Source organism: Strix uralensis, chromosome 1 (genome assembly GCF_047716275.1).
Source record: "Strix uralensis isolate ZFMK-TIS-50842 chromosome 1, bStrUra1, whole genome shotgun sequence".
Taxonomy (NCBI): domain Eukaryota; kingdom Metazoa; phylum Chordata; class Aves; order Strigiformes; family Strigidae; genus Strix; species Strix uralensis.
Window position 1 is genome coordinate 52,346,701 of NC_133972.1, and position 12,796 is coordinate 52,359,496.

Consider the following 12,796-nt stretch of genomic DNA (forward strand, 5'->3'; position numbering starts at 1 on the left):
TCACCAAAACAATTTTATTTCCAGTGTTTAAGTGGGTATGCACACAGGCATGATACAGGTTTGGATTCATTAGGTCTTCATGCAGAATTATATTCTCAATAAAAGAAACCAGTTCCATCCAGTATCCACTATCTACACGCCTATGTTACAACATTTATATCAAATCTGGTATCTGAAGAAAAGATACACATGTAATATGTACATTTAAGTTACTTATTTTACAGAAAGATTAAAAATTCAAGTCACATAAAACTCAAAATCTGTATTAAAATTGGAAATATAAAACTCCAATATTTACTGGAATGCCTAAGGAATGGAAGCTCTGTAGCCACCTGTGTTAACATTTGTAAAATGTAATGAAACTCGTTAACAGTAAAATGCATTCATTTGTTTGTAATAAGTTTCTCTAATTTAACAATATGGCACCCTAACAAACCAAATGAATTTATGATGAGGCACTTGTTAGTGACTAAACCAAAAGAACAATTTTTCTGCATACTAATGCCAGGCCAACTCTCAGTCAGAAAACCATGTATACACTACACAGCATGTTGCATCAGATGCTTTGTTCAACATTTGTATGCAGCCATCAAATATACTTTTTCTTAAAATATATATATATACTTTAACTTTAGTGTTCTTCTGGCTGTGGTAATGCACTGTGAAGACGTTCCACAGAGCATATTGATGAAACCAGCCCAAATGGAGGCTGCATAACAACAACAGTACAGGAAAATATATATATATGTACACACACACATACACACAGTTACTGGGAAGTGTAACAGGAAGTTAATGAATTGCTGTAGTGGACATATCTCCCCATTTCAAAGATACTGGTAGAATCGAGATCTAACCACTTGGGTGCCAGACAGTTTATGAGGATGGGCATCAACTGCTGGGCTAAAGTTGTTTTTGTTCACGTTCTGATAATTTTCACCATTTACCTGGTCTGGTGGCTGAAATGGTCCCGAAGGTGGTATTCTATTAATTAAAGTCAAGCCGCTGGAAGAACTGCCTTCATCTGCCTGTATCTCTGCAGATAAAGGCAGATCTACCTTTGATACATCTGCTAAGCTAGTGTTCTCAAGTCTGGGCTTTCCAGTTTCACCCGTATTAAGGTCAGTTGTGCTAGTGCGTAAACGTTCTCGTGCAAGCCAGTCTGAGATAGAGAGGTCCTGTGCTGGACATTTTGGCTTCAACCGATTCACAGCCGAAAGCTCAGATTCCCTCTCTCTACTTTGACTCGGCTCTTGAGCTTTCCAAGCATTCAGGACACTTATTTCAGCGAAATCCCTCTGTCCTCCAAGCGTATGCCTTCGCCTGATATTTTTTCTCTTTGCAGTCTCTGCAGAGTTCGCTTTTTGATTCCCAACTCCAAACATGTCATCTGCAGATGATTTGAGTCGCAGCTTTAACCTATCTGTAATTTTAAGTCTCCAGGTAGGTTCTTGTTTGTCAGCCTCACTTCTGGCTGATGTAGCTAAACTGCTTGTCGATCTTCCTTTTTTCATTATGTCAAACATTTTGGTCACAGTAGGCAAGTCCTTCTCACTCTTTGCATCCCCTGAACCCTCACTGTCCGTTTTGTGCCGTGCAGACTTTCTCCTAGACAGTGTATCACATTCAATAAGTTTGTGTGAGCTAAAAAGTCTGCGACTCTCTAACTTTGGTGTTGAACTTCCCTCAGTACAACTTACTTCGCTTTCTTCAGAGTTCCTCCGACTGGTCTTTACCACTTCTGAAACTTTCCCCTTGGACAGCCTTTCAGCAACAGCACTGGTGGCAAAGACAGGGAAGTCACTTTCGCTGTCCGTCTCCATAGGACGCCCTTCGCTGATCAATTCACTTCTTTCATCATCAGCATCTTCTCCCTTGCTTTCTGTAACCGACTGCACCTCAGGGCTCAGCATACTGCCATCTAAACCAGTAAGATACATAGTAGATGAAGTAGTTGAATAATCTGAGGTGATGGAACTGACATCAGCTGCTAAAAACTCATTGTGTTTAATTTCAGGGCTGGCTACTTTTTTGCATGAGTATCTGTGCTGGGAAGCCTGGGACGAAGTACTTAGCATAGTGCCGGAGTCAGACACTGTCTCCTCAACCTGGGAAGAAGATTGTGAAATAGGCATTTTTGGGTTATTCTTCTGCGTGGCTTGGAGACAGCTGAGATTCTGTAATTTTGTACATTTTTCATGGTAAGGCAGTGAAGACTCCTCTGACAGGATACTTTCTTTCTTTAATGACTTCTTTTCATCCTTCACAACATTCACATCTTTTTTACTGCTGTTCTCTTTTTCCTTCAGGACAAACATCCTCTGTTTTCTCCCTATGTCTCTCTCTCTTTCATATTCCCCTTTAGCTATGTCCTCTTTTGCTGTGTCACCACGAGATTGTTCTGCAAGCTCCTTCTTGAAAAAAACACTATCCAACTCATCCTCTGAGCTGCTTGGTTGTGGTTTCTCTTTTGTTTTTTTCCGCTTGCGACTAGCTGCTGCAAAAATGGAGGACACAAGCAGTTCCTTGCTATACTGATCCTTTCCAGAACCCCAAGAACCCTGTTAAAAAAAAAAAAAAAGAGGAAAGGACACGATTAGAAATCACACAGAAACATTTGTTAGCCTGAGACTTTTTAAAAACACATTCTGAGCTTCACAGCAGAAAGTCTGTCTTTATTCAGGAAATATTTCTCTTTCTGTAGCCTACAAGACGTTACCCAAGAAGTCAATTTTAATCCTGAGAATTCCACTTTTTATCTGAATCCCTTCAACTTAACAAGAACTAGTTTGTATATACAACTATTTAGTTTCTGACTGACTAATAAAGCAGGCTCTGTTACAGCAAGACAACCTTTTCAAGACTGGTTTGCAACAAAAACTCAACCAACACTAACAAAAATATTCATGGTTATCCAGAACCTCCTGCTCCATGGCAGAGAATATCGCCTGCTCTTGATGCAGAGCCCAGAGATCAGGGCAGGGTGGGCAGAAGACTCGCATTAGGTCTTGCGGAGAGGCCCCCGGGAAACAAGCATCTGAGAAGCCTGCACAACGACCGCCCTGCAGTGACAGCCTGGCCTCCTGCACAATGACTGCCTACAGGCAGCACAGACAAAGAACCTTCTGGGCAGCAGGTGACACCTCTGAATTGGCAGACAAGTGCCAATCCAAAACTGACTGGCAAAAGACCACTGGGTGTCACAGCCTACCATTTTCCAAGTGACCACAGCAATTCTTCTCACTACTCAGGTGCCACTCTTGCATTAGCTACTGTCCCCATAAAGGATGGGTGGGCTCTGCACATTTTTTCCCATGGGTTGGGAACAGGTACATGTCCTTCTCACCAAGAAGGATGTATCAAGAAATGCAGCCAGCTGGAGCTCCACTTGGATCGTGTCTGGCTGAGCAGTAAGGAGGCTCCTGGCCCAGGCAATCTGTGTGCATCTGTGCTGCTGCTCACAGGCCCGTGACCGTGGTCTGACTGTGCTGCTGCTCTGTGCTGCTCGTAGGTGGTGGTCAGCGAGAGGCAACCTGCAAACAGCGCAGCATCCTGGCACAGGCAGTGTGACATGGTGTCCTGGAAGTTGGGCTTTTTTGAGGCAGTGGCTGAGCCACCAAGCAGCTGGGCTGCCATCCCAACAATGAACCAGAAGGATGCATTAAGTCCGGTTCTCAGCTCAGAGCGGGGCATCAGTGATACACCTAGAATGCACGCCAACATAAAGCTGTATCATGCACTCACAGCTGACTGAGGCCAGCCGCATGCTGCCATATCACTCCATGCTACAGACACCCAGTGTTAGCAACTACTGAACAACAGCCTAAGAGACTGAAAGATTTGTCCATGGGTCAGATGAGAACTCTGTCATTAAACTGAGGACTGAACAGTTGCCCATGTTCCAGTCTTACTTCCCCACCATCTACGAGGCTGTCCTCCCAAGCACAGCAATACTTCCTAGGATACTTCCTAGGAAGGTTTTGCATAGCAACCTTTAACCACAACCTTCAGCTTGAGGAGGAGGAGCTATCATTACCTTGTGAGGAAGAAAAGGCTAAATTCTACATGTACTTTTGTCAGTGAATTAGGGAAACACAAATGCTGCCTGGGAGTAAAGTAGGATGCCAACAATGACAGGGAACATACTACGTACATTTACCTCTACTAAATGAGATGCAAAAAAGAGGTAAATGCTCACAGTTGCAAGAGTTTGGAACAAAGCTGTTTATGTGTGCAGCTGCCTGCTTTGGCAGAAGCAGCTAACTGCAAACAAGTGACGCTTTTCCAATGTAACACTTTAAAATTATTTGCTGAGAAAACAGTATTACCACTCATTCAAAAAATTCTACATAAGCCTTATAGTACATCTGCATATAAGTGATTTAATAAAGCAAGCAAATATCTAACAGATTTCAGAAGCTTATAACTATATCATTTCACAAAATGGTTTACCTTAGATTTTGCTGAGTCACTAGTAGCTGAATCTGTGGAAAAATTAAAAAAAACAATTCTGCTCAGTTCTGTGCAATTTTTTTGTTGTTGCTACAGACAATGCTGGACTTATGGAAAAAGACAAGCACAGAACAAAATGTGAAGCAAATAAAAACCAGAACAGAGTGAATAGTCAGAGCTCACAAAGATGCAAGCTGCACCACAGAAAGCCACCGCCATGAAAAGATGCTGTGAATTGTAGGCAGAACCAGCTCAATGATAGGAATGGCAAAGGAGCCCTGTTCTTCTAAAAAACCAGAAATACTAATGTTTATTCGATGTTTTAAGTATACAGCTCCTGCAAAACCGCAGCTGAGACACCTTTTCAGGATCGTACTGTGTACTTTCCTGAGATTCAGGATACACAAAGCAAAATTGAATGTCTTAATACTGTTGGCTGCCCTAGGTACAAATCATGGTTCATGTAGTCATAATTCTTTTTGTGAGTTTTTAAAGGAATTAAATCATATTTTGTGTGTAAAACCCCAATTACACATCTCTCCACCTCTGACTATGTATAGGTAAAATTTTATTTTTAAATCGGCTAGATTTCAGCAGCTACCAGTTTTGTACTTTTCTATAAACAAGCGCTATTATGAAATGAAAAATGGACACCATTGTTTTACTCTCTCGCAAAACCCAAGATTATACAATTACAAAGGGGGTAGGAAGGGGCTAGCACAATGACTAAAAAAGCATGAACTTGGATGTGTTCCAGCTTTAGGGACTTTCTCCCTAGGAAGAAAGAGCCGAGCCCCCTGCCACACCCCTTTTTGACACATGGCTAATGCTTATGACTAGAAAGACTGGTAGACCATACCATGCTATTTCTCCTCAGGGTCTGCTTCAGAGATAACAAGAAACAGCAGAAAAACTTTTAAAAAGTAGCATTGATCTGTTTAAAATACTCTTAAAAGAAAATTTACAGCACAGATCAACTGGTTTTTTTCCATTTACAAGAAACGGGGGTTTCTGCAGACAAGGCAGCTACAGTGTGGGCAACAGTCCTCCTTCTTCCTACAGTTCCAGCTGTCCATCAGTGACATCACAGAATCCACTAATGACATCACCGTGTGATAGACTCCTCCCACTTCGCCTGTTACAACATCAGTATAAAGTGACTGTTTCAGTAAGTGCTGGACAACCCTTTGAAAACTGAAATAAAAGCTAGAGATGAAGGGATAACATTTGTGGGATACAACATGCTGGGTTAGTGCAATAGTATAGTGAAGGGAGGGGGGAAAAAAGTCACCAAAAAAGAGCCTGCAATGCTTGTCCTTAGCCACAAAAGAGGATGGCATTTATAAACAGAAGGAAATCAGCTTTAGTATAGACATACTGCAACATACTTAAAGTGCCCATCACTTGACAAGAAAACATAACTCAATGTTTTGCATTCCTAACGTTGGGAAGGAGCAATATTAGAACACCACTGAAGATCAGTCTTTCTGCCATCACAGCAAACCACTTTACAGCAGCTTATCTGCTTCACCTCACGATGATGATTGCATGGGTTACTGTGAATAAATAAAATAGTATGTGCAAGCCTCATCTTTTAATGATTATATTCCTGTTACACAACAAAGTTTTCCAAATTACATCATGCATGATTATCAACAATTCAAGTCTTTAAGAAGTGTTAATGATCTTTTGGAAAAGAGAAAAACAGTTTATTAGTAAAAGAAAATAGGAAGAGAGTTACAGTGAGTTAACAGAGTAGGTTATTCTAGCCTATGGACTAACACTGTCCAGGCAAGAGTTACCTGATACGTCTCCAGGAGATACTCCCGTTCTTCCAATGTTGGTGAGTAAATGATCTATGTTTGGCACTGGCTGAGATTCTACAGTGTTTTCCTCCTGAACTGTTGTCTATAGTTAATAAACAAAGATCTCTTCATCATCGTTTCACAAATAATTCGTTACGATTCAACAGCATTTAGAAAATCGCATTATTCACCTGAGGACACGCTTTCCTCGCGTGTTCTTATTTTCCCATTTTGCTTTATGCTTTTGAAACAAATGCATAGCTTGCTTTTTTTTAAAAAAAAAATTGTTACTGCAAGGACTGGAGAGCTAAAAAGGTGCTTCTGAAGAGCAAACCATATAGTGATGTAATAAGAAATATATACACATTCTAGAAGCAGCAGAAGCAGATTCTAAACTAAGATAATTAGAACACAAATATTTATGACAATACTTACAAGAGGTTCTTCAGCATCATCTTCTGTGAAAAACCAGTCATGCTACAATTTAAAATAAAAAAGGTGAAAACCCCACAGGAAACACAAAACCCAAATGTGGAACAATCAAACATGGAAATTACTAAAAATGATATCCTGGAGTTCAAAGGATAAATACCAGACCCAAACTGGCCCAATGAGAGAAGAGCTGGTCAATCTGTGTATGATCTTATTTTTTAAATAATGAAATGCATCCACTTACTTTTTGGATGAGTGTTTCTACAATTTTATATTGATCTGGCATGTGCGTAACCATGTGTGTCATGTTATCATCAGATGTCCTCACGAGTGTTGGACCGAATACTATTGCCAGGTTTCTTGGTTCCATCTAAGAAATGAAATATTTTGACATCATAGATTTATAATGAAAAAATACAATAATATGGACTAAGTACATTAATATAACACTTTTAATATATCTGAGAACCATTTTAAATAAGGACAAAGAAAAGGTTTTTAAAGAACACATTACTGACTCAGGTAGGATGTTACACTACACTAAAACTCTCCTATATGCAGCTGCAATAAATGCATCCAACATTTCTGCAATTCAAAAGTCAACCTTCCTTAACCCATTGCAAGTAAATAGCTCCACAAGCACAGAAAACTCAAGAACTCAGATATATTCTTTACACTTTCAGGGGGATTTTTTTTTCCTCCCCATAAAGACTATTTGTTTTGTTTAGAAACTGGTTTTTTAAGATTTTTTTTTTTTTTTTTAATAAGGTGGCGTTGGTAGTTGCCCGTTTCTTTTCCTGAAAATGTTTACATGACACACGAAAAATTAAGCTGGTAATCAAACACTGTATTATGTGTACTGACAAAGAGCTCATTCAATTTGCATCTACTTTGGAGGTGGCGGCAGCAACCAACATCAGTCCCAACACATCTATTCAAGAGACAGACTCATGTTATGCAGTCATGTCACAACATTAGTCATCCACTTAATTTACTTTTAATGTTACATCTCTGACAAATAATTCCACGAAAGCAGCAGCAGAATACTTATCTGGCATTTTTGCTTACTTCTCTGACTTACAGTTTACTGTTGTGACATAGAATAGACTAATGATATATAAGAGGCAATGTCCTTGTGCTTACCAGAAAGAAGTTGCAAACGTGACACGAGCCCCTGATGCTCACTTTGACTTGAATTCTGGCCTTTGTCAACTCATGCAGTTACAGTATCACCTCACTCATCTAGCTTTACGTATTCCATAACATTAACAATTATTTAAACAATGTTTACACAGCATACCAAAAGCATAAAATGATAAAGGTTTGCTTTAGGCATTGCACTTAAAAATGACATTTACTATCATTCCCTTATAATTGCCAGCTATAATTCCACTAAAGGTTATAATTTGTTACATGTTTTTTCTTATATGTACACACACACATATTTTTCTTTCACGTTTAACTAGAAAGTATTATTTGCAGAACTGATGTTGGAACCTACCATACTCACTTGAATTGAGGAATTTTCTGATCTTTTAAATGATTTAAAATTGGCCACAGGTTCTTCTATATAGAATCCATCACACCCATTTTTTTCCTGTACCCTGCACATTGGTAGCCAAGTAACAAGCCACCATGTTACCTGCCCTGAGGTAAGCATCCATAAGCACACCCACACTGTGTAAAGCTTTGCATCCAGCTACCCCTCCCCAAGAGCTAAAAAAAACATTTACTGTAGGATTACAGCATGCATAGAAGCACATAACGCAAACTAACTCTTCCCCACCCCATGAAAATGACAAAAAGCTATCCTTAATGGTGGACTAAGACCCTGTAGTGATGAACTACCACCCTCTACATCAAGAATTTTCTTTCTTAAAACCAGCATCTTTCGGGGTCATCATTATTTACAGCAAGTCCTAGTCTTAAAAATTACTCAAGTGTCCAGGAAGCCAGGCTTCACACAAAGCTGGTGGTTGGTGCAACAGCCTCTCTCAACAGGTTCACTCAGGTCACAGACATTTGTCTGTGTCCTGTCCAGGCACACTCTTATTGCTGTCTAGATGGGATTATATGAAATTTATAGACTTGGGACAAATTTAGGATGTAGGCAGTTATCCCCACAAGAATTAATACCAATCTGAATAAAATTAATTCACGCTAAACAAGTGCGTATTTTGCAGGAGTCCTTAGTCTAATCCAAGTATCTTCTCAACAAATAATAATCCTGCACAAAAACTATACTTAGTGAATGAAACAAATGAAAATACATTATACTTTTGTTTCTGATACCTTGTTCTTTTCTGAGTTCTCTGCTACTGTCTTCAGATGTGCAGAAAGAAACTTGAGAGTCTCATAATGATGTTCAGGTAAATCATGAATCTGCAACAAGCAATCACTATTCAGAACATTAAACATTTAATGCTAATTTTGTAGTGCACCTACAACACACCCGATTTCAGCTTACCAGTCTCTTCAGTGTTTTCAGACGCTCAACAGGATCTTCTTTTCTATTGGCATCTATAAAATCTGCGTATTTGTCTGTCAAAGAAAGCAGAAATTAATCATATATATGTAAGTATATACACCCTCACACCCCAGCTCCACCCCTCCGTGAATACAGGTAACATACATATACATATGAATGACCTTTGGAAGTCACAAATTAGCCTGTTATATTGTATATAATATAGTAAAATGTCAGTGGGAGAAAAAACCCAGCTCTCACAGAATATCACAACAGTAAAATTGCAAATTTTACTCAATTCTTTTTGCAAATTCGTAATTCTTTCACCATCAGAGAAATCCTAGTTACAGCTCTCATTCTTAAGCTCTATGATCACCAGGACTCCTTGCTCTTTAAGGAAGAAAGAGAGCATTTATTACAGAGTGAAGTGCTAAGGCTTGGACAACAGGCCCAAGCCAGAGTTGACCTATAGATGAATCCTGTATATTTTATGACAACCATTGTGTTAGTAGGTATTGTACTAAGTTATAACAACCCACTTATGCTGATGTAGAAAGTGCTAAAGCATTGAAATACTGAAGCCTGAACAACAGGCCCTGAGTCAAAGCTGCTAACTTAGCATGTAGTCATTAACAAAATATGTAAACTCACTAGTGAAAGATGCAACTTAGATAGAATATAATCAGCAGTGGAAATGAAAGGCTTAGAGAATGTATCCAACTTTCCTTTCTCAGCCTTGTTCAAGGCTGAGAACCCAAGTATTTGGCCTTGTTGTAAACTCCCTTGGTTTCCTCCCCCCCCCCAAGCCCTGGCCAGGCTTTGGATGAAATCCAACAGGAGAATGAAAGTTTTCCTCTCAAAACAAAGGTGCCAGTCATTCTGGCTTGCCAATCTCTAGTATATAAGGCTGGACCCGCTTGCAGCGACTTTGGAAGCCTCACCTACGGATGGACGCATCGCGTAGGACTTCCCACTTGCCGGGACAGGCTCTCCAAATCCTCGCTGTAACCGGGGCTCCCCAGCGACTGCGGATCTGGATGATGGTAATGTATGCAAGTGGTGATGGATCTTTCTTAATCACTATTCTCTCTCTCATGTAGTAACGATTTGGTGCATTACCCTGTATTTTCCTATTTGTTTGGTTTAAGTGCATTATTCTGTCTTTTCTTACTACATGTTTTCTGTATTACTCTGTTACATTATTTAGTTATCACTAGTAAAATACGCCTACTCTTTTCACTCTGGTGTCCGAGTTTAATTGGTATCCTTAATCAGCAAAACACAGAGTTAGGATGATTCCACTGGATTTTCTCTCAAATCACCTGAAAGTTTTAAGACAACCGTTCAACAGTAATTCCTAAAGACAAAAGTGAACAACCTACCATTAGTAAAAAGGGGTTCTGGAAGCTTTCTGAAGAAGGATTTCAGCAAACTGCTTATCACATTCAAGTCTCGCCATTTCTACATTTTAGAAGAAGAGGACAGATAGGCTTTATATTTCTATCATCACAACACAACCAGATGTTTTTGGGAGTTCAATCTGGAAATAGTGTGATCGAAGACTTACATCATCATGAACATCAATGTCAGTCATTCCTTTGTTGAGCTCTTCTTGCATACTTGAGATGGCAGCATTATTTCCAGGAACTCTGTAAATACCTGTGTACTCAAGACCTCTTTCTTCAACCAGTTTGCAGCATATATCAACAATCAGTGGAATATACTGAAGAAAAATAGAAGTTATATATACATTTTAAAGTAGTTCATACAAATTTTAAAATCACAATGGAAAGAAAAATTGTCCTTCCTTACTTTGTTGGTATGAGCTGGGGGGCAGTCATCTAGTCTAACACCGAATGTTCCTACAGCAGATGGCTTCTTTTCAAATGTCTTCCTCATTATGCTTGGAATGCCTTTTCTCCATGTTCCCTTGTCTTTTGGTGGGCTTGTCTCATCTTTTTGTTGTTAGTATAATGCCAACAAGGAAATAAAGAAGAAAAATAAGAACGTTTAAGTCACAAAAACTACTGTCATCGCAAAGATCAAATGACACCTACTGCATTTTTACCTTTTACCAGCCTGGCTTCCCACAACTCACTAAACTCTAGTCTGCCTTAAACAAACCTTCTTTTACTCTTCTGTGATGCAAAAAGATACATTTAAACATACTCACACCCCAGATTTAGAAAAGCAAGTAGATGGATAGTACTGTGGAATTTCATAATTCTAAGACTAGAGGTACATAAATTACATTTAAAAAAATTAAAGTCTACATTTAGGAAAGCAAGATTAAGCCTCTACTGAATCACAGTGCTGCACCAAATACCTATGAAACTATACAGCCATGCTCACACTTCTGCAGACCTACTCACTCTTTCAAAAACTACCAGATTTTAGTCACTCCTAAATTATTCCAAGCAGGACTCAAACACTTAAAAGTATTAGCCATCCAAAAGTCAGTTCAGTTGCTCTGTTTGCCTCTCTTATACAATCCATGTAGCAAGTTGTAATTCCCATTTATCCTGTACTGCAAGTGGCCTAATACAATAGTACTTCCTTCTTATTCAAGTATTTCTAGAAGTACTCTTTCAGCAGATTTGACATTTACTTAACATCTGCAATTTAGTTAAATGACCTGTAGCACAGCAAGAGCAAAGGGACGTTGACTGAATTGTTCAAAAGGGGTTGATCAAAAGTGATTGCTCAGCCAGTTGCCTGAATTTGTATGCAACATCCTTACAAGAACAGTCTGATCAGAAATACCGTGTGTACACATTCTTTGGGGGGGGGGGGGGGGGGGGGGGGGGCAGAAGTAGCTTGTGACATTATTTGATGAAGTTCAGTTACTGATTTAGGTTTGCAGTGCCAGCTCACCAGACTTTTTTAGAACTCAGCAGGCTTTAATTTTGTTCTGGAAAAAATAATACAGTTTCACTTCTGTATTTTAAAGATTAGGACAAAAAATATGTTCTTCTCTACTTCTAAAACACTTCAGTGGAAAACTTTAGTTTATTAACAGCATATTTAAAATATGAATTTACCTTGTGATTTCCAAGTCAGCTGGAGACAAAAGTATGATTTATACAGAAAATTATTTCCAAAGCTTGGCAAAATTTTGGTCATAAGAAGCATAACACCTGTATTTTACTACTGTTAACACTACATGGAGCTGTAGGAAAAAAACCAAAACCCAGAACCCTCTTGAGAGAGGACTGGAATAAAAAACTTCAGGGATCTGAGAAGACCTGAAATATATAAGATAACATCTAAATGAAGTAGTTACAAGAAATGAGTGATTATAGCTGAAGCTTAAGAAAACCTGGTTAATACTTGTTTGGCATCTGCATATGCATGAATTTGAAAAACCTGAGAAGGGCACCTCAATGGCCTCACACTGGGGCTATAAGGAACTAAAGAAATATGCAAAGCATACAGACCTTTAGTGAGAAGCTTCCTTTCAGATTCATCCTTAGGGGAATGTGGACTCTGGGTCCTCTGTTCTGTTTTAGTTCCAAGCAGAGTCTGTCTGATACTTAGACTCTGGCGAGGTGTTTTGGGAGACGGCTCTGTTTTGCTGCTTGAAGAACTGAAACGAGACATATTACTTCAGTAAAAAGAAGCTAGATAAGAAGCCTACAGA

The 12,796-nt window shown here is 39.2% G+C and overlaps 1 protein-coding gene across 3 annotated transcripts in view; it reads right to left on the reverse strand.

Moving 5' to 3' along the window:
- The window catches only part of ARHGAP21 (Rho GTPase activating protein 21), a 119,630-nt gene continuing 106,834 nt past the window's right edge, over window positions 1-12,796 (reverse strand). For all 3 annotated transcript variants that reach the window (XM_074866157.1, XM_074866136.1, XM_074866147.1), the window contains 11 exons: window positions 12,594-12,742; window positions 10,969-11,111; window positions 10,724-10,879; window positions 10,539-10,617; window positions 9,157-9,230; window positions 8,982-9,071; window positions 6,934-7,059; window positions 6,693-6,734; window positions 6,255-6,360; window positions 4,453-4,484; window positions 1-2,561 (listed from right to left, as the gene is read on the reverse strand). In XM_074866157.1, coding sequence (XP_074722258.1) covers window positions 828-2,561; window positions 4,453-4,484; window positions 6,255-6,360; window positions 6,693-6,734; window positions 6,934-7,059; window positions 8,982-9,071; window positions 9,157-9,230; window positions 10,539-10,617; window positions 10,724-10,879; window positions 10,969-11,111; window positions 12,594-12,742 — 2,731 coding nt within the window. In that variant the 3' untranslated portion in view covers window positions 1-827. The remainder of the gene's footprint in view (window positions 2,562-4,452; window positions 4,485-6,254; window positions 6,361-6,692; window positions 6,735-6,933; window positions 7,060-8,981; window positions 9,072-9,156; window positions 9,231-10,538; window positions 10,618-10,723; window positions 10,880-10,968; window positions 11,112-12,593; window positions 12,743-12,796) is intronic.